The following is a 27,165-nucleotide window of genomic DNA, read 5'->3' on the forward strand; positions in this document are numbered from 1 at the left end:
GGTCATCCGGTTATACTGGGAATGAAAAATGTTTCGGTGGAACTGGAGCGAAGCGAGGATTTCCCCAGTCTGCCTTCAACAAGCTGCCAATCTCTTGTCGCATGTTTTATGCTTGCATCTTAAACTGTATTTTAGCAAAAGAACGATACTAAATATACCACTATGGGATCACTAAAAAAACCAATTGAACATTCAGCAAATAAAAGTAAAAGTCGAATGCTGACTGCACTTTCCCGAAGAGTTTTAACAGTCGAAGTCTGACTGCACTTTCCCGAAGAGTTTTAACAGTCCAAGTTTGACTGCACTTTCCCGAAGAGTTTTAACAGTCGAAGGCTGACTGCACTTTCCCGAAGAGCGTTAACAGTCTAAGGCTGACTGCATTTTCCCGAAGAGTTTTAACATTCGAAGTCTGATTGCACTTTCCCGAAGAGTTTTAAAGACTAGATGATTCTCTCTTCATCGGTTCTTACGTCATGTCTCATTTTTTTAAACGAAGCTACTATCTAAAGATTTTAATCTAACGTGTGCGTGTTTGAAATTGATCACATTTTAAAGTTTTTTTTAAAGATCTTACTAATTATCTTAAAACTGTAAAACGGTAGATTCGTTACCGACCTAAAACAAAAATATAAATAAATATTTTTCATACGTCAATAATAATATATAATATGTTTGGATTTTGTTAAGTGCAAAATTGTATTTGTTATATTTTAGAAAATTAAAATTAAAACGATTTTTCTAACATTTAGAATATAAATGTAGCAACCTGATTTTAAATCACATTCATAAGAAACAGAAGACTTCTGAAATTAAAAAAAATCTTCTGATTTAAAAAATTAATAAGATAAGTGTTTAAAATAATGTTTTTTTCAATCTTAATCTAATTTCAAAAAATGATTTATATTTACAGCATGATTCTCCGATGGTTTCTGGTGCTATCCACCACCTCTCTTCACCTGGCTGTCACCTCCCCCGCCCCCGCCCACAAGCCGCCACCCAACAATGTGGAACTGGCCTTCCAGCAGTCTGGCCTGCTGCCCAAGGAGCATCAAGTGTCGCTCTACCTCAAAAAGGATGAGACCAAAAGGTTAGAAAGTAGATAAACTCACATAACGTGCCCATTGCCGAACCTAACTGAATAAATCAAAATGAATCAAATCAAAAAATATGACAACAAATAACTAACCTTATTATTAACAGTTATGTTTTTTGTTTTCAATTATACCTAATATAATATAGACCAGAGAGGATTTAAATTTTAATAATATTAGACGCAATTACAAGTTGTGTCTAGTGTAAATCCATGAAATATAAAATAAATGAAAAAAACGTTTTTGGTTAGATATTTTCTATTACAATTTTTTACTTTAGAAAACAATTTTTTTCTTTACAATATAAAATTACTTCTGCTAGAGGGTTTTTCCATTGTTTCATTTTTTATTTCATATGTACAAGGATACCGGAGTAAAATATATTTTTTAGAATAATTCGTCTAAAATCATTAAAAATCGGTGTCTTTATTATATTTCATAAATAAAAAAAACTTATTTCTACCTTTAAAACAATCTCCATAGTAATTTTTTATTTGATATGTAAAAAGTTTTTTGAGAATATATTTTTTTCAATTTCCGTTTATTCATAAATGATTTCCAAAATTACGTAATAATACTAAAAGAACCACATGCGTGCACTTGGTTCCTTTTAAAGCAACAATAATTTCTTACTTTCATGGGTGCATGGCTGTAGGCGTGATTTAAAATAATTGTATTCCTGCGTAATCATCCAAGTTCAATGAACTCTTAACATTCAACATTGGAACTGATAAAGATAAATCATATCATATCATATATTCATTAATAATTCTTTATTTGGATTCAATTTATTTCATTAAAATTTTTAACAGATTTAACTGGCAGGTCAATTAACTCTATGTTAAAAAACGCAGCATATTGCATGATTTGTAGTTTTTATTTTATCTTTCAATAAAATTGATATTATTTATTGGAACTCTAAAATTTGGCGACAAAAATATATTATTGTTTTATAAAAAAAAATTACAACATTTGTTTTTGGACGGTAATGACGTTATAATATCCAATGATTTTGCACGGAACTGTGTTAGTTATATACCAAAAGAACCTAGCTCTTTTTACTAGTGTAAAATCGAAAATATAAACCATAAAAACTCCTATTTTCTTCAAATATAAATGAATAAAGTAATTTTATTTTATGTTCAAAAATAATTACTACGGTAGTTATTTTTTCGCAAACTACGCCTACTATGGAAGTTTTTACTTGATTCGTTTCACGTCATAAATTTGTACTTTTTACAATTTAATAGCTGGGTCCTTTTTTAAAACAGTACTTATCTATACAAAAACTTGGGCGTTTTGTAAGAATGTAAACGACGAATCCAATCGATAATACGAACTAGTAACTAGAAGCAACTCATAAATTCAGCACCGAATTATTATTAAGAGCACGAGTATCGACGTTAATCTATACACGTTGAATTTATTACACGGCTTCTGAACTTAAGCTACTGGCTCTACAGATATATTTAGCTACTGGTTCTACAGATATACTAAGATTAATTACTTGAGAACATTGTTTATAACATTAGAGTATTATTTAATAATTAATACGGTCGCAATGTTAGCAGTGGTATATGAAAAAAATATCGACCAAAGTAATACAGTTTATTTTTCAAAATATCTTAAAACCACCAATTTAATAAACAGTCTAACCCAAACCTTTTTTGGATCTTTTTGAAGAAAGCAAACACTTTGGTGTTTGACAAACTAGAGGACACTATAAAGTATTTTCTAAATATTCGGTAGGTTAGGTTAGTTAGATACTTAACTACAATCAATATTTTGATAATTATTATTACAATTTCATCTATAAACACTTGTTATAAGACTTCAATTAGGTCAATCCACCATACATTACAATTTCATCTATAAACACTTGTTATAACACTTCAATTAGGTCAATCCACCATACATTACAATTTCATCTATAAACACTTGTTATAACACTTCAATTAGGTCAATCCACCATACATTACAATTTCATCTATAAACACTTGTTATAACACTTCAATTAGGTCAATCCACCATACATTACAATTTCATCTATAAACACTTCAATTAGGTCAATCCACCATACATTACAATTTCATCTATAAACACTTGTTATAACACTTCAATTAGGTCAATCCACCATACATTACAATTTCATCTATAAACACTTGTTATAACACTTCAATTAGGTCAATCCACCATACATTACAATTTCATCTATAAACACTTGTTATAACACTTCAATTAGGTCAATCCACCATACATTACAATTTCATCTATAAACACTTGTTATAACACTTCAATTAGGTCAATCCACCATACATTACAATTTCATCTATAAACACTTGTTATAACACTTCAATTAGGTCAATCCACCATACCCCTCCCTCTTCCACCACTTTCGTTTGTGCAACATCTTAAAATCTTAATTTTTATGTACTGCTTTGTAGATTTTTTCTTTCAATAGTTTCTTGTGTGCATATATTATTTACAATAGTCAATAATAATAATAATGATTTAATTATTTGTATAACGTCGTTTTCGTGACATATTACTGGGGAGGAAATCTTTAATCAGTTTATTTATGGAATATTATTTTATTTACTTTACTGTGTATTTGTTAGTTTCTAAAATAAAAAAATAGAAACATTATTAATTGATATTCTACCTACATTTATAAGCGTGCTAAAGTTTTTATTTCGTTCTGACTAATTTTTGATTAACTAGTTGGTATTACACCCTGAAAAATCTCAAAGTCAGAGCAGAACCCAGGCACTAAAACACAAAAGTTTTAATATAAAATAAAATGTTATTTTATTCACATCGCATCGCCTTGATGGGAATGACATCCATTTCCTCTGAGATGATTTAAGTATTAAAGCTCACCACAAAGGATATTAAAGCTCAAAGCTCTATATAACAGGCGCAGTATTATGGAGGTACTAACACAACACAAATAAAGGGAGACATTATCACGAGATTCAAACATAAGAATAAGCACAGATTTAATACTGTTACAAAGAATACTACATTTTAAAATTGACTGTCCCGAATTACTTCGATGTATCAATATCCATGTTCCCAAAAAATCATGCCGACATTTCTTACCTTTTTACTTTAATAACACCAGGACACTAGCTTACCAAAATTTTCCGATTCCGAGACTTCACAATCTCGGAAACAAATATTCTGATCTGGGTGATATATTTCATTTGAAAACTAATCAGTATAAATGTTGTATATATCACTTTTATTCTTTTAGACACAAATAGTTCTTTGTACGCATATAACTTCTCCGCTTCTACTATTTTGTTTTGTTGAATCTTTTAAATTTAATTATATGCGTGAGGATTCATTTTTGCCATTATGTTTACATTCTTCTTAATTGTATTATTTTTTAAGTGTTTACTCTGATACAAAATGCTTGTATTTTTTTTAAAGAAAAGCCGGCTAGGGCGCGTAATAAATAAATAACTAGTTTAAAACCACTCCTATTTATTATGAACAGAAAGGTATACTATTTATGTGTGATGGTCAATATGCAGCAATAGTCTGTTGGGATTGGAAAGAGCTAAACAGAAAGTGGAGAGCTTGATGTATATTTACGAATGTTTGGGCAGTCGTCATTGAGCCGACAGAAGGCTTCCCATCGGAACATAAATTAACCCCCTGACACGATTATTCAGGGGTATGCCACTAATCTCATGAAAATCTTACATGTTTTTTCCCGTTATTTTCTACTGATCACATTTATTTGTGTTTTATATCCTGTTATTATTTTTGGTTTTTATAAATATGTGTTTTATCTTGTCGCTATCTACAGATCACATTATTGATTTTTTTCACAAATATACAAAATAAAAAAAAGTGTGGAAATAATTTAGGTTTTGATTTTGAGAAGGGCTTTGTTTTTTTTAATAGCAGACTTTGGAGAAAGATAATGAAAGCATTTTTAGTGCTAACTGGAGATTTTATGAAAAACACACTTAGTTTTTAATTTTCAGAAAAAACTGATTATGGAGAAAAAACCTTAACGAAAATTGTATGCACAAAAGGTTATTCATTTTTTTATGCAGTAAAATTAAAATTCGCCTGAAACTCCTATTTAAATTGAAAAAATCTTCCGAGAAAAAAATACATGCCGCCGACGGGAATTGAACCCAAAAGTTTTTTTTTCTATTTTGTTAGTGAAAAAAATCCAAAAAGCAATAACTGATGAACGAAAGATACCAGTATATATTGAATAATTTGGCGGGTTTTGAATAAGCTAACGTAGTGCAATTGGTAGAGCACCTGACTGGCAATCAGAAGGCTGTGGGTTCAATTCCTGTCACCAGCATGTATTTTTCTCGGAAGATTTTTTAAAATATATAGGAGTTATATATTAGTTTCAGGCTAAACATTATTTCTTAAAAATAATATGTTATCCTTTGGGCTGTGCATAAAAACCCTTGTCTCTTAAACATTAGTTTACCATTCAAAAAAACTTGCATGATTATAATATCGACTGTGTTTTGGTAAAATCCTTAAATCCACTTTTTGGGCAATATTACTTGTCAGCAGATTTTAATAACAAAAATCCATTCCTATATTTTTTAAAGATTATATCAAAAAACCGTTTAAAAAATTACTCAAATCACAAGTAAATAGAATTCCAATATTCTCAATAAAATTTTAGAAAAACACAAAACCACTTTCGTATAAACTTTTAGAAATTTTATATGTATTTTATCCTGTAAAAAATTTATTTTGTTACTTGAAGGGTTTTAAACCAATAAAGGGATTTGAACAATTTTATGGTCGTATTTTTGCTTGTTTACAAGGAATTTAGAATTTAGATAAAAAATATATTTATATAGTTTCGGAGATAGTCTCCTCAGAAGAGTCTCAATTCAGACCATTGTGTTTAATTAAGAACGAATTTTGTAAAATTGTGAATATTGAATTAAATTTCAACGCATGTAATTTGGTGCCAATTCAGTTATAGATTATTCTGCGTGTGCACCGAGCCTTTCCACAAAGCCATAACGTAAACTGAATCGCACTATAATGGAACATATTTGCCCATCCCTGCTGTAATATTATTTGGTAAATCGGTAACATACTCGTATGTCGCATCTCAACTAGTTGGCGAAATGATATGTTTTAATGTTGGCGTGCATAGACCGCGCAAAGGATTCGCACACTTGGCCCTCCTCTACAGAATTGAACTGCATTTGGGCGTGTGTCACTTCCACTATTGCTTGCTGTATAAATAATTCCCTTTGTTCGGAAATATAAACCACGAGTAATTTACCGTGTCATGTTTTTGCGGAGGCAAAAAATACACAGCGAAGTCTTAGTGCATGTCGCTTGGTAACAACATGAGACATATGTAAGGTAGGTGGAGCGTTTAGTCGAGTAGATACTACTCTGATACAGCTTTCTGTGTTCGGTTCTGTGTTCTCTCGTGGCCTTTTTTCGTCTCCGAGTATTTCTGGCGGGCTTGATTAATAGGAAAGGACGGTTCTATGAAGCGGTCATTTTTTATATCAAGACCCGGTACACATTTAGTTTTGTCCGCCAAAGAAGAGTTAATTTACCCTCTCGAAATTGCAATTACTTATTTTGGAAATGAACATCTGTCGCATGATTTATTGGCCTTTTTATAAGTGGCAATATATCTCGTGTGACAGCATCAAGTGCGAACAACTTTTTAGCGGTTTACTTATTGAAAATTCGTTTAATTTTTTTTGAGTAAGTTAATACCCTTTAACGTGGAATGTTTTGGAAATCGTCTAATTTTCAAATTCCACGGTACGAGTATTACTATACCTTGACTATTAGTCTGATTCCAGTACTGCAAGTTAGTACTGCAGTTGCCATGATTAAAGTTTTCAACTAATCTAATTTTGACACGTAATTTAGTTTTTACGAGAGCCATTAAAATTCTTCCGCGGGTTGCCCTTGCAACCACCGATTCACTTTAAAAAAGATGCTTAATTGCTTTTCGTTTAGCGGACTTCGTAAAAATCATTTTCCGATTAAGGAATGTTTTACGGTGTTCAAGTGAACGCAATTAACCGAAAAAAAAGCAATTCTTTAGAGCTTTGGGGTTTGCGAAGTTGTGATGGTGAAAAACAATTAGCTACAATTATCTAAAAAAATATGTACATATTTACAAAGTCAACAACAATTGAGCTTTTCACGATTATACTTTGTTTGTAGAATTCCTTTTTCACTTAGTGAACTTGACTAAAGTATGGGAGCTTTTGGGATAGAATTACATAAAATGAGGTTAATATTAAAACTTTTCCTTTTAAAAGCTCGAATAACGTCCACGTCACGGTCGTGTATTAAATGTCCCTGAAAGGCCTAACTGACGTAATGTAATTTCTAAAGGTGTTGTCTGGTCTTCTGAAAAGCTTATCTCATTCAAAGGATTCTATTTTCGGTTCAGTAAAAAGTACTGGGGTAGAGAAACGGGGAAAGGAAAATTTTTCTTTTAACCCTCTTTATACATTATTATTATTATAACATTATTAAGCATCAGGAGCATAATAACAAAGTATTAAAAGGTCAAAATTTTTGAATAACTGTCATTATACGTAGTTAAATATCAACATTGCTATTTTCTATTCAACTATATCCAGTGTAGTGTAAAGTTGGTTAAGTTTAAAAAAATCTTCTTATCAACCCCTAATTTACACCATCAAAAGAACTTCGTTATGCTTTTCTCAAACACTTTTTCAAAGAAATTTTTATCCGAAATAATCTTTTCTTGTAGTGGTATTTTTAATAATTTTGAAAGTACCACTAGGTAACTAATTGGGTTAGGAGATGGGAAAGATAAGGATTTGGAATACCTGGCTATTAAGTTCTAGTTACCAAACACTGATAAAGCCATTTCAAGCAATGTTTCGATTTTAAATGATGATACTGAGAGTCAATTAAAAAAACGATATCGATTTAACACAGTATTTTTATCCCGGTGCATGATACTCTTACCACATATAGTTACATAATTAAATGTCATGTTAACGTGGAAAACAAATATAATTCAACCGAAGAGAGAGATCTTTGTTTCTTCTATGTTTACGAAATGTATTTATTTTTAGTAAAAAATTTATTTCAGATTTTTTAGTAAGCAGTCGAATAATGTATTTGCAATTTCAGGATGAAATCAAAAACAATTATTCTGTCCATCGACTTCAAGCAAACAAGAACCACTGTGTTTGGAGTAGTTGTGGCATTAACATTTCGCTGTATCGCAATAATGGGAAAACCTCGTAACTGAAGAAATTTACCTTTTAAATAAGTTAGAAAGAAAAAGTGGTTCCTGAATATTCATTTAGATTTTTTTTAAATCGAGGTATTCCATATAAATCAAAAATAGGATATGTTTATCCGAGACACTATCTAGGTTACAAACCAATTTCATTAAAAACTTTGTTTCCATTTAAAAAGGTAGATGCCAAAAATATGGGAACAATTAGTTGCAAGAAGATATTTGTTAGCTCTGAATTTGAAATACGAGATCGACAAATTGTCGCTAAATAGGTCCCAATGGTCGAATGATTTATAACAAGAGATGCTGGGTTCAATTCCCAGTTGTGACCGTTATCTTTTTATTTTTCTGTGTCTTGTTCTGTTTAATGTTTCATTTAGATTTATTAGTATTATCTTCTTCTTCAATAATATATTACATTGATGGATATAACCTTCAAAATTAGATTAAAAGAAAAATTTGTTGAATGAAAATATATTATAATTCACTGTCTATAATATAAAAGTTTTTATTGCATTGTCAAATAAATATTATTTCACAAATTATCTTACCCTTAAATGGTGTATATTTTGTAAATTAATTTTATGTTGGATAAAAAATATTACCGATTAATGTACAATATGTTTGAACAATAAATCATCATTCTTCATACATAATAACATTACAATAGTAAAATAAAACTGCTAGAATATTAAAATATCATAACACAATTTTTCTAATATCAATCAAAATGAAATTTTATCTTAATTATGTTATTTTTTTTTTCGGGAAATCAACACTTACAATACGGTTGGTTTATACAGGTGCAATTTAGTTAACTGAGAAACCAACTATAGATTTCCTCATTATACTTATGTATTACGTATTAAACATTAAAACAGTATATATATATATATATAAAATTAACAGATATTAAATAAAAAATATATAATTATAACAAGATAAGAGATACTCCTTAATATACGCCATTACATAATGTATACATACATACAATACATTTTATATGGTTTGGTTTAATTGGTGTACAAGTGAATACATTTTTAATTGAGTTTTTTTTTATTCATTTTATTGCAATGAAATCAGTGAGAATATTATTATATGTTGAACGCGGTCTCTTAAGGCAAGCATTTTGGCTTGAATTACTTTATTGCAATGAAATCAATGAGAATATTATTAAATGTTGAACACTTTTGGCTTGAATTGCTTTTATTGAACACAGCCTCTTAAGGCAAACACTTTGGCTTGAATTACGTTTATTGAAATGAAATCAGTGAGAATATTATCATATGTTGAACATAGTCTCTTAAAGCAAGCATTTTGGCTAGAATTATTTTTATTACAATGAAATCAGTGAGAATATTATTATATGTTGAACACAGTCTCTTAAGGGAAGCATTTAGGCTTGAATTATTTTTGAATTGTTTTTCATTAAAAAGCATATCCAATTTATATAATTTATCGTAGAATAACAAATAATTATAAATAAGTAAAATTAAAACATATTTTTGAGGTTTTGGCTGGTCCCATTCCGAATTCCGCGTACAAGATGTTAATCGCAGAATGTCGACGTTTTGTGAAATTTGTTTTATTTAACACCTCGAAATGTTGCACGCGCTCTTTGGCTCCGCGCAATTCGCCAGCAAAGTTCTTGGTCTTGGGATTAGTCACTTAACGAGAAATGTGGAAGCTTTAAGCCTTATAAATTTACTTACAATCCGTACCAAAAATATAAAATATTAAAACACTTTTGTAACCCCGGAGCTAATGAAACTATGTCGTGAATGTTATTATTTTTTTATTTAATTTTTTCACTTTATGTTTCTCATAAACTATCCACTTAATATTACACTAAGCACTTATAACTTCACAATACACTATTTTAAACATTTTTTATACAAACCGCATAGACAAATTGTAATATTTTTTTGTTTTATATGTCCACAGTTTGTTTCTTTCTAGGTACAATAATATAATGCATTTAACTATATTACCCACGCACAGGCTGCGCCTTAGTGAGTTTCCAATATTCTTATTTATTTTTATAATATTGTATGTACTGAATGTAAAAATTGAATTAAAAAAATTAAAAATTGTTGTGAGACGGAAGGGAATTGGGGTGATAAGGGTGGGGTCTGAACGTCGCGTTACTAAACACTAACATCGCTATGGTCGTATCAATATTAATAGAAATATATTTATTTATTAAAGCTTTACTCTTCGTTGTAATATTTCCTTTTCATTTGTGTTTCGAGTCTCAGTCACAGCCTTATCTTTTTCTCTGTGCTCTTTGATTTTTGCTCTTTGATTTTTGCTCTTTGATTTTTGTAAAAACAGATACTGTATAATGTATTTTTACAACAACATTACAGATAAATCGTTTTGCACAGTTACATAAAAATATTTATTATATCGTTGATTTAAGTGGGTTTTTTTGTAGGTGATACTGTTAATGTCAAATTATGTACTTTATGAACACCTCACAAGGAACCTCAGAAGAACCTATGCTGAGGTGTTTACGTGGCTGTGAAAGAAAAATGATGTGCTTTGTTAACACCTTACTAGGAGAACCTGTGCTGAGGTGTTCACGTGGTTGTGTTTATAGGCGATACATGTATTTATAAGCAGTGATTAGTTTTGTTTCTTTTTTATAGTGATTTGTTTTTGGGATATTATGTCGTGTTGCGCTACCTCCTTCTTTAGCCAACGTTTCGGACTTATTAATTAATCATTAATTACACATCTGCCCTGATGATAGACACTGCAATGCTGTCCGAAACGTTGGCTAAAGAAGGAGGTAACGCAACACGGTATAATACCCCAAAACAAATCACTATAATACTTTTGGTCGTGAAAATCACAAATCATACTTGTTTCTTTTTATTCAAAAATATAAATTAATCGAAAAATTATGATAAAATCCTTAAATTATGAACAGTAACAGTAATTAAAAGTCTATTAATCATTGGAATACCGAGGGTAAAATGTCACTTACTTGTTTATGCAAAATGATGATTATTGTAAATTAAGTCTTTCTAGATAATGTGTTTATATATTTGTATTTTTTTTATTTATCCATACATGAGAGTTCACATCAATTGAACAAAAATGTAGCACCCCTTATAAAAAGGAAAGGCATTCAAATAATATGTAAATGAACGAGCCGCTTAAGTATGTCCAATGCACCTTGTTCGGTGAAACAGGCGTGTTGTCTCAGTAACGTATATTCACTCTATTAATTCATTTAAGGATCAATAAACTTGAAGCAATAATGTTGGTACCTACTTTATCACTTGTCTGAAAATATATATGATAAGTAATTACAATAATAATATTTCACATAACTTACCCATGCACCAACAACTGAAATTATTATGTTTATAACATTATAATGCAGGACTGTGCTGATATCGGAGCGTGCCGGGATCCCCCTCTCAATCACCCTGACGCCCTGCTCCTCCACAGTGACCTGGTCCGTCTTCTATGTGCCCCACAATCACTCCATTGCGGCAGGTAAGACATCCATCGACAAACTATTATCTAGACAGGGCGTGTAAATCTTAAAATTAATACCGGTTTAAGAAAACATTTATCAAAAAGAGAATAAAATCTCATAGTTGAATGATAAGAACAAGCATTGCTTTTTATCTTTTGCTGGTCTGCGCTGAGCAAATTTGTCTCTCAGAAAGATCATCACGACGACGCTCAATAGATCAGTTTTGTGAAGATCATTTTTCAAACATAAAATTGAGGCAGTTAGAAATATCAGGTAGAGGCTTGTGATGTTTTGAATATCCACATAAATAAACGATAAATAATAAACGAACGTGCTCTAAAAATTTTTTGTCTAGACTAGCAACATGGGATAGATTATAGGCCTTAAGTAAACACATTCCCACAGAAAGGGATAAAATACGGGCAGTCAGTTCTTGAACGTGGATACGTTGACAGCTCCGAGAAATGAATACAAATCAGAAGTGTTGTGTGAGATTACAGTTAATTAGTGAATTCAGATGGTGTTAGAAAGCTTTGTTGGTTTTTGAATTAAAGTGAAATATTATTGAACCGGTGTTTGTGTGAAGTGAAAGTGGTTCGACTCAGTGAGAATACAATTAATAATAATGACAATAATAATAATTGGATAATTTGTAGAGCGCCGTTTTGTGAAAAATCACCCCAGGGGCGCTAAGGGTTGGGCGATCGCGATTATAATATAAAATGTGTTAAATTAAACGTGATTTCGTAAATATGTAGTTCAAACTAAATTACTTGTTTTAAAAACATGAAAATAATAATAATAATGATTGCGTTGTAAAATAGAGTGAACGTATTTAAAGGCAGGAAGTGTTTTAATCGGGCTAGGGAGGAATTGATTTGACGAGATGGCATTCTATCCACGGAGACCGAAATCCAGAGAATTAAAAAAATCATAAACTCGGGTTCGAATCCCAACAGAGATTAGGGAGGTACAATTGTATTTACAGAATTATTTAATTACCCTTTTATAAGCGTAGGGAGGGGACCAAAATTGAACAGATTGCAAGGATTTCGCTAAAATGAGGAAAGAAACCGATAGGGAGGAGATCGAAAATTAAAGTGATTTAGCTATATAGTGTAACCAGGTAAGCTTCACGCTGAGAATGAGAGATGACTAACTGGGTGAGTTTTTTTATATTATTTATTAAATTTCAGAGGACCCTTTTAAAATACGGATACAACCGAGGTACAGGAACTAAGTTTACGACACCTGCCGCCCAAATAATGTTATCATTAAAAGGGATGTGCTAGGCGAACTGTCAATCAGCTGTGAGCGAGAGACGAGTCAACGACTTTTCATATGTAGGCCGATAACTTTTGTTCTAGGGGAACGCCTTGGACCGAGGGTCATAATATCGAGAATTTACCTACCTGCCGAACTGTTATTCTTTTAAAACATTACAAATCAAATCATGACGTTGTCCCTGCGGTAGGTATTGAATCGCCGACGAAACATAAAATACCTATTACAAATTAGGCCAACCAATATAAATTCGCAGTATAAAAATACCTATCTACAGGGTACCTACCACAACACTGGCGTACAATTGAAACAGCGAACACTATGAGCTACAGCAGTGTACAGTCAGTCGAAGGAGAAGTTTTGCTAGCGTATGACCGCCCAAATAGAAAGCGATCGAATGCAACCAGACAAAACAGAATGAATACTTTTCTTCTGTTATTTGACCTTCTAATTTAATACTTTTCATATATTGTTTGACTTTCTAAGTTACGAATTGGGATGCACAAAAACAAATCTAGAGTCAAAAAGAGGGAGATGGTAATCTCCGAAATAAAACTACCATCCGAACAACTTTTCTCAACAGGTACCTTTCGAGAGGTAGGCAGCCTCTTTAAATTAAATGCAAAAATCACACCAATTATCCGTTTATACCTACTTGAGAGGATAGGTATTCAGTAGAAGTTACCCATACCTAATACACGAGGATGCTAGTAACCTCATAAAATAATTACTAGAACCGAATATTAAAATACAGACAGTCCTCATCCTAAATTTGGCATTTCGAGTAGACCTTACATATATCTCACATGATAATTGGCTGAATGGGTAGGCACACAACCTATCGCTAAAAAGCAGGCTAAATGTCGACAAGATCGTCGTGTGTTATCTATGTTATTGACCTAGAAAGGGATGTAAATCCCCGACGACGAGGGAGTTACAACGTTTTCTAGAGGTGGCACGTAACTTAGGACCTTACGTGTCACATTTTCGCGACTAGATTCGTGACAAGGGATGTCATGGTTTTCCCCTTCTACACTCAGTAAAGTAGATTTTCCTGGAGGTGTATGAGATTGGGGCAATTCTGAAATTGGTGATGAGACCTGGTTTTCTTTATTCTGGCGTGACGGTTGCCGTCGGTTGGAACAAGGGGAGACCCGGCCGGTTGTGATATCCAGACACGCAGATATCGATCGCCTTGCTCAAATTATCATCCATCGGTTTTGTTTGGTAAAGAGGAGGAGCCAATCTTAACTTGAAAAAAATTCATTTCCTTTCCTCTCCTTCCCCTCCCAAAATATATACATGGATGGCGCCGACAACTAACACCATAAATTTATCGTATGTATATCACATATATAAAATCTAACACTTTATTATATTCACATTACCCTACGATAGATAGAATCGCGTAGCTAGTTGGGGGAGCAGGCGACTTAGAAGATAAGGTTTATAAAATGGCTTTAAAACACAGCGGTAATGGATTCAACTCACTCTATCTCAAAAGAACCAAGGGATACCACACATACATAGATAGCTAGGTTTCTAAACCGAGAAACAAAAAACCAACACAACGTTCGGTGAAGCCTTTTTATACTGAACCGTCACGTGAAATGAGTACGTTCAAGGTCGTACGTCACGTAGAAAAACTAGGATGTACACACTTGAAGGGGTGTGTAATAAAGAGAGAGGCAAGGGATTGAAAGACGGCAGGGAGGACCTTCCTACCCCGGATATATACATAACCAAAGCCTTATGGAAAAGTTACCTATGGGACTTAAAGAAAATTTATCGTAGAAAAAAGAGAAGGAAAAAGTTTGAAGTAGAAAGGGCAGATCATTACAGGCTTCTGCGGACTTCATTATTAACAATTAACAATTTCATCATCTACCTGAATATTAAAAAAAATCTTTACCTAATAGATAGCTTCAAGGCGGTGCGTGTCTCGATAAAAATAACAATTAAGGCGATGCACTATCGTGTAATATTTAAAATTGAGCCGCTATCAATAATAACCGTTACGTAAATGGCGATAAGGTTTAAATTCCCGCTTAACACCATCCGCCTGTTTTGATTTATGTAAGAAAAAAACATGGCCAAAAAATGCTTTTTATTTTATTTTGTGGATGTTCAATTTTGTTTTTTCGATCATTTTATAAATAACTTAATTTTCCACATTATTCAATAAAATCATAACCAAAAATGGGTTCGTAAGTAGGAGATTTTGAACTTTAAAGCAGTTTTCATAGGCCTTATACATTATTTTTTTCTGGGCTTATAAAAAGACTTATCTAAAAAATACTCGATAATTTGAAAGGCAAAAATGTATTCTACTCGCAGTATTTAATTAAAGCATCTAAAACATTTCTAGGCGACCAAATTTTCAAACCAAAAAACATGATTTTGCATTACTACGTATGGCATCGCCTTAATAAAAATCTTTAATTTTTTTCTATGAAAACAACTACGTCACGCAACTTTTACCACCATTTATTTTTAATTACTTTTGCCATCAAATGAACGATCTTCACTAGTTTCGCATAGTTGGGTTATTAAGTTCATCTTGTTACACTTTGCTTTTCAGGCTTGCTATTGGCCGATAAATTAACAAATTACAATATATTATTTGAGCGATAACGATGTGCTCTATTTTATATAGTAGGGGACTTTATCTAGGCTATCGAAGCGAGGCATCGGAATTCGATGGGGAGTTGTATTATGAAATTACTCTTAGGTGTTGTTATTTTGATATTGAAACTAGGTATAAGGAGGTAATTTGAAAATTATGAAAACATCATATCAAACTTTTGTTTCCGTCATGGGCGCATTTAAGTGTCCATTTAACAGTAAAAATTATGAAAAATTTGTACGAAAAAGGTCGCGCAGCCGTTCCTCTTAAGTTTATACGAAAAAAATCATAATTCATAGATGGCGCTATTTATGCTTTAAAATATTAAGATGACTTATTTGCGTTAGTACATAAGCAATATGAATATGAATAGTTTTGTTCGTATGCAAACCCAATTCTTTCAACAAAGGCGTACAAATACAATACTGGAGTACAAATATCTCGAGAGTAAAAATAAATGCCGATAACGGGAATTGAACCCGCACCTTCTGATGTAGAGTCAGGTGCTCTGGACTACTGAGCTACTTCGGCTTATTTCCAACACGCCAAATAATTCAATATATACTATTACTTCAATATTTTTTTTTGATAATTGGTTATCCTTTGTGCTATGCATAAAAAACCTTGTCTTATAAACATTAGTTTACCGTTAAAAAAATAATTGAATCAACAATGTTTACGGACGCAAACAAATAATTTATCTTAGTATTTTGAAGCATAACTTTCAAAAGGGTTTTTTTTCCTTCTATGAAAGAGCAGATCATGAATTCTTTTATCTAAACCCCTTAAATCTCGGGCGATGTCAGGTAGGACTTTCTGTAAAATGCATTTAGAGTAATTAGAGTCATTAATTTTACGTAACTGCTTTCAGAAAGTGTTCAATAAATAGTTAATTATTTCAGAACTGTTTAGATAGGTACCTATTTATTTAATAAACTAATTGATTTATTTGAACGAAGTGAAGTTCAATATTATTTTTAAAAAACGTTCGTTTTTCAAAACTCTCTATCCACTAAAGAAATGGTACCTAAGTACATACATATTTTACACATTGTGGGCCTTTCTAAAAAGGTTGTAAGTTTTACCCTAAAAAAATAGTAATGAATTTAGGGTAATTGATTTGTATTCGTTCTCCAAAAAAGTAAATAACATTTATTATGAGGGTATATGAATGTCCCTCCCATAAGTAGGGTTGCCAATTCATGGGGAATTCCCAAAATCAAGGGGAATTTCTAAGAATTTTAACCGATTGGGTATTTTGTGGTGAGAACTTTTATGTGGAGAAAGTGTAGAGATTCTACAATATGTGAACTGACGTAATTAATACCATAAGAGCATTTCTTGATTACCCAACCATATTGAAAAATAAAATTTTCAATTGCAATTAAGAGAATCCAAATACGACTAAATAAAAAAATTAAATTACGTACAAGTATAAATGAACTTGTAGGGAATTGTTATTTTTTCTCCCCAGTTTGGGGATTTTTAGCATCCATTGTCAGTATTTTAGAAGATATGCATTGACAACCCTGCACATATCACGAAGCGTTAACAAAGTAGTTCAGTTATATTATGCGTTGACCGATACGTCATTATAATACGAACCTTTCCAGGTCAATACCCCGGTCCCCTGTCTCCGGTTCCCTGGTCATGGTCATATCAGTCAGGCGTGCTCAACTGCGTATACTGATTAGACGCCACCCGTGACCTTCGGAATATTCAGGGATATTTCAGAGCCTACCTATATTTTGTATATGTATTCAGTATTTTACGTGCTTCCCGAAACGCTAACCACTCATAGATTATCATTTAGTAGTTACAATTCATTCATGATACTTCAAGAAGATTAAAATTCTTCAAAGTAACGGAGATTCTAAAACAATTTTTGCAAGATTTTTATAAATTTTAATACCGGGTCACAGCTAGCTAGAGCCATTGGCACCATTGCATCCACAATATTTTTGGTTATATTATAAGACTGGAGGGGTTGGGGATGGGAAGGGGAAGGTTTATAAGTGCTTGACTAGTCAGATCTATTCACTGAACACGGATAATACCAGCAATAATTTAAGCAGCTTTTTTATTCTCAATGGTGGTCACAGTAATACTGAAAATGTCCACCACTCGGGAACTATTTATGTGTACCTACCTATATCTATTGTTTTGTATTTATTGTGAAATTTATGTGTGTTTATTCAATTTATTTACACACGCCGGTAACAGACCCAAATGCCCCTGACGTCATTCTAACCGTTTGCAGCGCCATTATGAAGCTATATGCAGAGATTGAAAACTATTGTAACGTTGATCTGATTCAAAATGAGATGGATAAATAATCAGGACAAAAATCTAAGAAAATATGTTTTCATTTAAGTTCGATAGTAAATATTGTAAACAGATAATAATTATGACTTCTTCAATTGTCCAATTTTGGGTAGGTATTGTAAGGAAAAAAACAATGTGAAGTGTAGTATAAATAGTGTATTGTTTTGCCCGTTGCAGCCAACAGAGAAGATCAAATTTTATTATTATTCCCAAATGTTAAATAAACAAAAACAATTATCAACTCCAGTATTAAACAAATTACTATAGTTCCTCATTCAGAGGAGAGACAGTATAAAAACCGTGCACATATTGACTCATGCACTAACATAATGCAAAACAGTGCTTTAGATACAAAGTACGAAAGGGATAACAATGTAAACGAAGACCCGCATACTAAACTTGTGATTAAGAAAGGAATCGTTTGAAGAACTGACTTCTTCGGGATAGCAGCTCATGAATGACCTATTCTAAAGAATGGCTCATCTTACAACTTGTTGCAAAATATTTACATGTTTTCGTCCATTCGTTATTTACGTTTGCATACAAACGCATTCAAGCAGATAAAATAGGTTCACTAACCAGATACGCCAGAGTTTCGACTCACTTCGAGTTTTTTTTTCAAATTATATATTACAACTGATAAATACAAAAGCATTCGAAATCGATCTTACCTTTAAATAATTATGATGATATAAAAATTAGGACAGAAAAATGTAAGCAAATTTCATCTCCCCAAAGTTCAACGTTGGACAGTTCTTGCTGCTTCAGAAATCAGATTTCAGAGTTGCATAAACCATCCATAACAATCAAAAACTGATACGTTAATGTTAGCTCAGATGGTTGGAGCTGGCAACACGGTATCACAACCTCATACATAAGCTCACATTTCACCACAACCTCAAATAACACATCTGCCCTGATGATGGACACTGCAATGCTGTCCGAAACGTTGGCTAAAGAAGGATTTAATAAACCATCCGTACATACGGATTTCGTCTCCAAGAGTTCAACGTTAGAGAATTCTTGCTGCTTCAGAAAACAGATTTCAGAGTTATATAATCTATCCATTCATACGGATTTCGTCTCCCCAAAGTTCAACGTTAGAGAATTCTTGCTGCTTCAGAAAACAGATTTCAGAGTTATATAATCTATCCATTCATACGGATTTCGTCTCCCCAAAGTTCAACATTAGAGAATTCTTGCTGCTTCAGAAATCAGATTTCAGAGTTATATAATCTATCCATACATACGGATTTCGTCTCCCCAAAGTTCAACGTTAGAGAATTCTTGCTGCTTCAGAAAACAGATTTCAGAGTTATATAAACTATCCATACGGATTTCATCTCCCCAAACTAAAGTAAAACTTGTTTGTGAAAATTTATAAGCTTTGGGCCATTTATTCAAAGTAAATTTATTACTTCTGCATTCTCTCAATTTAAGCTCTAAGAATATCTAACAGAAATATCAATCTTTAATAATATTTTTCTTACACCCGGCAAAGTTATATTAAATTTAAAAATAAGATTCACATCGAATGGTAATTTATGATCCCAGTGAGCAGGAATGATTTTTCATTGTATTTACCTCACGCAAACATTCAAAGGCCTACCACCTACCACAGCTGACACTTTGCTAATTATTGATAAATATGTAAGTGCAATATTTACCCAACAAATGCATACATTCCCGTCGCTGCAGACGTTTCAATATTGACGAAGGCTGTTGACAGCACTGAAAAGATACATTTCACACCAAGGTGCATTGGTACCATTTAGGATGTAGGCATACTAGGGTGGGCCGTCAATGTGTGCAGTTTTTTTTTTTTGAGATATTTGGGAAAATTTGCGATTATAATCACATTTTTAGTTTAAAGTGAAAATTGAGAGATTTTACGAAAAAAAATTCTATAATACATTTTTTTTTTCTATCTGTAGTGTGACAAAAAATGTAACATGTTGTAAATGGGTCTGCTAAAATTCTCTAATCGCAACCGGTACTAAAATCAAAAAAATTAAATAAGGTAGTAAATATACCCTAAAAATTCTTGACAAATTGTACAGCGCCCTTTAATTATTATTATTTTTAAGGTTTCAGTGACTCCAAAAGTCATAGAAATAAAACATTTTAGGCAATTTATGATTTTTTTTGAAGAGGATGTTATATAATAATATTAGCGCAGACCTGTGAAATTCTCGAGATTTAAAATTTTACAAAAAAAATGAAAATATATGTGTATCAGATTTTTAAATAAATAAACATGCTTGGTGATCTGGTAAGGAGACAAATGTATAAAGTAGCCCCTTTGTACATATATATATATAGAGAAAAAACCGTCGATCGCGAATAGGTAGATGCAGCGTACTTTCGCCGTCAATGTGATGATTCGGATCAGTGGTGAGGTCTACAGGATTAATCATATATATTCTTTTAAGTTACATTATGTTATTGCCAATAAAACTAAATCATGTAAAAAGGTCAAAGTTTAATATTTAGCAATAAAACTCTTCTAATATGCATTAGTTTTAATTTTTTTAAAGAAAACATAAAAAATTATCCGAATAGCCTCGGTATACCCTATTTCTTTTTAAATTTGTCTATTTCATGTAACTGTAGATTTCCTTTTAAAAAATAAATTTAAAAAATAATAGTTTATGTTATTACTAAAAGTAGTAGATATTGATTTTTTTAATCGAGCAGTCCTACGCGTCTAGATTCGGAAAAAGCTCTGAGGGACCACCCTAAAGTACGGGTATGCGGTAAAGGTGTTTATTATCCTGTGTTCGTGCAGTATTGTGAAAGTGGTCGCCAGTAGATTGAACGAAAATATTTATATTCCTCACAAAATATAACCTTTGTTAAGATTATTTTTAATATTTTACTCTATGTTTGCCAGTAGAAATTGTACGTCATGTTTGCATTGTTTTTTTTCCATTCTTTGTCGTTGCCGTTAAACTAACAGTGATATTTTGTGATAGCTACATTAAATTTGCATGTTACATACCAAATTCCCTCTACTTAATATTAAAAGCAATAAAAGCGATGCATGTATTTAGATGACTGTCTATGGCAATAATGAAAGCAAAAAAAAACGTAGACGCACGCCTGTTGCCATGCACGGAAAGGGGCGTGATTTATTAGTAGTTCGCAAGCGTTGGTTGGTGACTTCTTCACCTCCCCAAACTTGCCTTCCTAAGCGCTTCATTCTTCTGTGTATAACTACTATGATGTGTAACTATAACTACACCAATCTTTGGCTCTAACTATTAAAATAATAAAAATAATCCTTTCTCAGAAATAATTAGTTTTACAGCGTTGATTGAAGAGAAATTTGTTTAATGTGCCAATGTTTTTACAGGTCTGAAGAATGCAACACTTCTCATGGAATTTAAAAGCAGTGAAATGGAAACCTTCAACACCAGTTCTGCACAAATTGGACAGTACATAATAGAGGTAATCCAAAAACATGAGATAATCTTTCAACATGTTTATATTGATTGAGCGTAGCAAAGTCCCGTTTCAAACCGAGCGTTTTGTATTTCGAAATCGTCGTGTTTGTTTGGACTTCATATTCGCAATTTTTAATATTATGGTACCTGCCTGCCTGAAGAAAGTTTGAAAAAAGCATTCTCATGACAAATTGTGTAATTCCTTTTTTTATTATTTTGGTACAATATTTTTTACATTTCAGAGTTATTCAGTAATGTTGGCCTCCCTGGTTGGCTTACCCGTACTGAGGCCTTCAAATAATATCTTATATAAAAAGTGTTACATACAATATAAACATGATTTATAATATTTATTAGGTGGGTATTTAAGCACTTAAAAATCTGATGGTCTGGGAGGAAATGATGGTATTGATTTATTAAATAAGAGAAAATTAGAAACAGATCTTTTTTAGAGGCGACGTCACGGAACTACTAGTTTTTAGCACATTTCACAATATAATGAGAGCGATCCGAATACTACTCCTATTTTTTCCAATAAAATAACCGTATTTACGAAAATTTCACGATGTTTTGTTTAATTTAAAAGATGCTGGCTTTGGATTCGGGGACCTACCTGCAGCTTTTCGGGAGTTCGGAACCGGAACCTCCGCACGCAGCGCGCATGGCCCAGCGGCCGCGCATGCGTCTGCAACGCAGGCAGCGCCGCAAGAGGCTCACCGTCAAGTGGGACCAGAGGTGACCACTCACATATCTAACATACAAGAAGGATCAGCGGTGATCACTCATAAAAACATAAATCTTACATACAAGTGGGATCAGAGATAATCACTCAGTTACACTAAAATCTTAGGGTGGTTCCATGACAACGCAAAACAGTAACAAAACAGAATATATAAGAAAAGTGAAGAAAAAAAATAACCTCGCCCAACCTAACTTTACCTAACCTATTAATTTATAGTTCTCCCTTTTGTCGCTATTCTGTTTTATCCTGTTACCAAATGGAATGAAGGTATGTATTTTTCACCGAAATTTCGTCAAAAAAGAAAACTCCATTAAGTCCCCGTAGTAAGCTTTCAAATATTGTTTGAAAAAGAGATATGTAAATACGAATGTTAGAGGGAGCGCGCTAATATTAAAAACGATAATAATTAAGCGAATATGCTGAAAATATTTAACTAAACACGACTCGTTTGAAATGAGCCAATATCTCTCGAAAAATATTTTAGTTGCATTTAAAGATACAGTGTGATTTTTTCATACCTATAACATATTAAATAACAGAACAAAACTTGTTTTTAAAATTTTTCGAACCTTACTTTGCGATCTTTTTTCTATCGAGAGAATTTCATATAATTACCATTTCGGCATTACAAATGTATTAAAAACTTAAAGAAATTTGTTATAAATCTTAGGCTTAACGGTTTTGGTAACAGTCCTACCGCCGGAGTGCAGTAGTGCTGCTTTCACCATTGGCGGTAAAAACGAAATCTCGTCACCTTATCGGTAAAAATGATGACTACGTTAACTGTACTCCAATCCAAATCTGCATAATTCCGCTCCAAGCGTAATTCTTAATAATTAATACTTACCTCAACAAGGCTTGTCCTAGTGAGGTTAAGAGTTCTAACGTAAAAAAAGATACAATGTAAAGAAACAATAAACAACATGTACATGGAATTTGCTCGCAACTTCGATAAACAGTTCACTTTTTTTTGCATTGTGTAATTTTTTAGTACTTATTAGGCTTATATACTCGCATACGACGATTATCATTGATAGCCACTCTGCGAAGGCGGTAGAAAAAACTAAGTCAAGATCAATGTCAACTCTACGCTCATTATTATTTATTGACGAGGTCAGGAATACTTTACAGGAAACCAAACACGATATTATGTTCACCGAGTGTAAAATGCTCTCTAAGTGAACTTGAAAACGCCCGTCTAATATTACATAGGTCAAATAAAAAATTATAGGTTTACATAGTTTGACCACCTCCATAAATGAATGAACCAAATTAAACACACCTGCCTCAACCTTTTTAAAGTTGATGGAGATATAGTAGTTAAATCATTAGACAGGGTATCAAATAGACCGTTCTGGAACATCATCATATTGATTGATGGATCTATGAGGTCAAGAATAAAGAGGCTTTGAATTGAGTTTATTTTGTTAATGTACACAACAGACAGGAGTCAACAAAATAATTTACAAATAAAAATGAATGCTAACCGTCTAATAACGGTGTACAGCAAGGCGCAAACATGAAACAATCACCCTTTTAATATTAAACGCGCTTTAAATTTTACACAACCAACAACCAAAGACAATTAAAACAAGGGGTTCAAGAAATTTTGTAAAGTTCTGTGGTCAATCACTAAATGTGTCCGGAATCTTGCCACTACAGATGTTATATAGTCGACACATTCTCACAAGAGGTTGGGAGAAGGTTAATTTGTTTAAGAATATTGAGCGAGCTGCTCTGATTTTACTTCTTGTGTTTTGTGGTTGGGACTATTCATCATACTGAAAGTCTTTTCAAAGTTTTATAAGCAAGAATAATTGTTGAAAGTCAAAGCGCTAAGTGACATGAAATATATTCGCAAACGCGTCAGTTCCTGTGCTAATTTGAATATAAAATGGTGTTATCGTTTCTTTTTTTGCCTAGTAAAAGATGTGCACGAATCACAATACCTGCATGACATCCTTTCATCCGTGCTTTCGACGGCCTCACAGCCATTGCAGAGCTTTAGCCTCCTTTATAAGTCCATTCCACTAGTGATCTTTTACCCTTTCTTCGGAGCAATTCTTTTCTCTAAACATCTTCAAATTGGCAGCAATTCTAAGTGCCAGAATCTGGCTAATACATGCTGTTTATGAGAGGTTGATGGGATGTTCCTATATCTCAAAATGTTTACAATAACACCTTCTGTCGGCGTTAGGATCATATTCAAAATCGGCACGTCTTGGAGATTCCTGTCTGCCTCCATCTTCCGCCGGTTTCCTCTTCTTTTGACACCAACCCAACACAGGAGGGCCTAAGGAAAATATTTTTTCTCAGGGCCCAAGTCATCTTTAGGGATGCTGTGTAGGGGGCCTTTTTTATGGAAAGGAAAGAGAGGGAGCTCTGGGAAAGTAAAAAGTATGAGGGTTATGTAGCAATCTAGGGATCAGTGTAGCCAAGAGTGACGGACGTGTGAATATATTTCTTTCGAAGGTCGAGAGACCAGTTGGATAGGTCAAGGGGTCTCTCCAATATTCTCCTGATCTGGCACGCCATCCAGCTGGTGGGCAGGCGCATCTGAACACACCTCATCCGATGTACCCGAGCACCCCTGCAATATTCTCCCGATCTGGCACGCCATCCAGCTGGTGGGCAGGCGCATCTGAACACACCTCATCCGATGTACCCGAGCACCCCTGCAATATTCTCCCGATCTGGCACGCCATCCAGCTGGTGGGCAGGCGCATCTGAACACACCTCATCCGATGTACCCGAGCACCCCTGCAATATTCTCCCGATCTGGCACGCCATCCAGCTGGTGGGCAGGCGCATCTGAACACACCTCATCCGATGTACCCGAGCACCCCTGCAATATTCTCGCGATCTGGCACGCCATCCAGCTGGTGGGCAGGCGCATCTGAACACACCTCATCCGATGTACCCGAGCACCCCTGCAATATTCTCCCGATCTGGCACGCCATCCAGCTGGTGGGCAGGCGCATCTGAACACACCTCATCCGATGTACCCGAGCACCCCTGCAATATTCTCCCGATCTGGCACGCCATCCAGCTGGTGGGCAGGCGCATCTGAACACACCTCATCCGATGTACCCGAGCACCCCTGCAATATTCTCCCGATCTGGCACGCCATCCAGCTGGTGGGCAGGCGCATCTGAACACACCTCATCCGATGTACCCGAGCACCCCTGCAATATTCTCCCGATCTGGCACGCCATCCAGCTGGTGGGCAGGCGCATCTGAACACACCTCATCCGATGTACCCGAGCACCCCTGCTAAAATCACCAAACGTTCAAAACTTGGGGTGACCTCTGGCAGATGTGTTGGTTATCCAATAAATGGTTCTCGGGGCGGCGGTACCCAAACCAGCCTTCCAAATTGTAATGGCCATTTTATTCTGCTAGCCCATTCCAATAAGGAACTTGAGTGAAAAATATCATAAAATATTATTTAAAAAACTTATTCATATGGATCAACAAACGCTGATTCTTAAATTATAAGGTTTATTTTATATTATACATAGAATTAATAAATCGTAATTTAAAAACTATTACAAACCCAAGAGATTAAAACACCATTTGATTGATCGGCGGGTTCTGACAGAACTTACACCGCTGCCTCACTGGTCGATCGGCCGCGAGCATTAAGAATGTGGACAATTTTGTGGAAAGTTCCGCTGCGTAGACTCGCACACGGTTTAGAACTGTGGTATACAAATTATTTTTGAACATTTTTTTGGAAATCTTGGTAAATATTCAAATTGGGATTTGTTGATTTCATATCGACCCGAGTGGGATTGACCTTATTATAAGATCATTCCTATTTGCCAACCAGAAATATGTTTATGTTGCTATGACATTGTCCACTACCCTGCATCACTATGCGAACACTGGTCCAGAATCATGTGCAACTTTAATAGCGGTACTTATTTTACCACCCAATCATTTCGGAAGTTTTACTGTACTTACAATGTTTCATAAAGTTTAATGCACGCGTTAAACTAGAGCCATTACTAATCGTTAACCATTCAAAAATAATGTTTGTAAATAAATAAAAATATATATATATATATATATAAAGCCCGCTAATTTCTTAAGTCGTAATTGCAAGATCTGCTAAAACAATTTTTTCAAGGAATTGGAAGTTTTTCTGCACTATTTTACACGAAACGAGTGCAATATAACGGCCATTCCTCTGTTCTTTGTCACATTGCAAAAAATGACCTATATCTGGGAAGGTTACCCGTACAATAATCACATTGTACGTCTTTATGTATTCCAATAATTAAGATCGCACAAGTTCACGAACGCGACAGCTCGTATTTCATGCAAAAAAGGCAAACTTTAATGATGTAGGAATCGTTATTTGATATTTTACAGTTCGCAGTTTTGAATTCCATTACTGACATCTTAAAGCTGAAGTCAAAGCTTTGGCTTCATCGCAACAAATCCCGCGAGATAAACTTAGAAATCCTGTGGGATAAACTTAGAAATCCCGCATGGGTTGTAGGATTTTTTTAAGGGGTGTATTGAAATAATGCCAACATTTTTGTATTATTTGGTTAGATCTGTATTTGATACTAGTACATTTTTAAAAAAGATCTATGGTACAAGTCATTTATAGAAATTTTCGGATCAGTCATTTTTGGTTAACGTATTATAAAAAGATATTGCAAAGGTAACATCATTTATATATCCTCCTGATACCTCCGTTCTCAAAATGGACATCTCTTTCTTCAAAATCGATTCCAGATCTTGAAGTTTCTGCATCATTTCAGCATGTTCTGCATCATTTCAGCATCAAATATTGCTAAAATCGCACGACATTGCGGGATGCGGGATTGTTGGAGTGCTGTATCCCTAGTAGGGAATGCAATCCCGCAAGAAAATGTCAATCCAG

At 33.6% G+C, this 27,165-nt stretch overlaps 1 protein-coding gene across 1 annotated transcript in view; it reads left to right on the forward strand.

The window, feature by feature from the left end:
- nord (neuron derived neurotrophic factor nord) overlaps positions 1-27,165 on the forward strand; it is a 61,760-nt gene that overhangs the window by 14,521 nt on the left and 20,074 nt on the right. Inside the window, exons 2-5 of the mRNA XM_089632812.1 lie at positions 911-1,087; positions 11,747-11,862; positions 21,436-21,530; positions 22,113-22,261. Coding sequence (XP_089488938.1) covers positions 912-1,087; positions 11,747-11,862; positions 21,436-21,530; positions 22,113-22,261 — 536 coding nt within the window. The 5' untranslated portion in view covers position 911. The remainder of the gene's footprint in view (positions 1-910; positions 1,088-11,746; positions 11,863-21,435; positions 21,531-22,112; positions 22,262-27,165) is intronic.

This window comes from Hesperophylax consimilis, chromosome 1 (assembly GCF_061612785.1).
Source record: "Hesperophylax consimilis isolate HC1 chromosome 1, BYU_Hcon_1.0, whole genome shotgun sequence".
Taxonomy (NCBI): domain Eukaryota; kingdom Metazoa; phylum Arthropoda; class Insecta; order Trichoptera; family Limnephilidae; genus Hesperophylax; species Hesperophylax consimilis.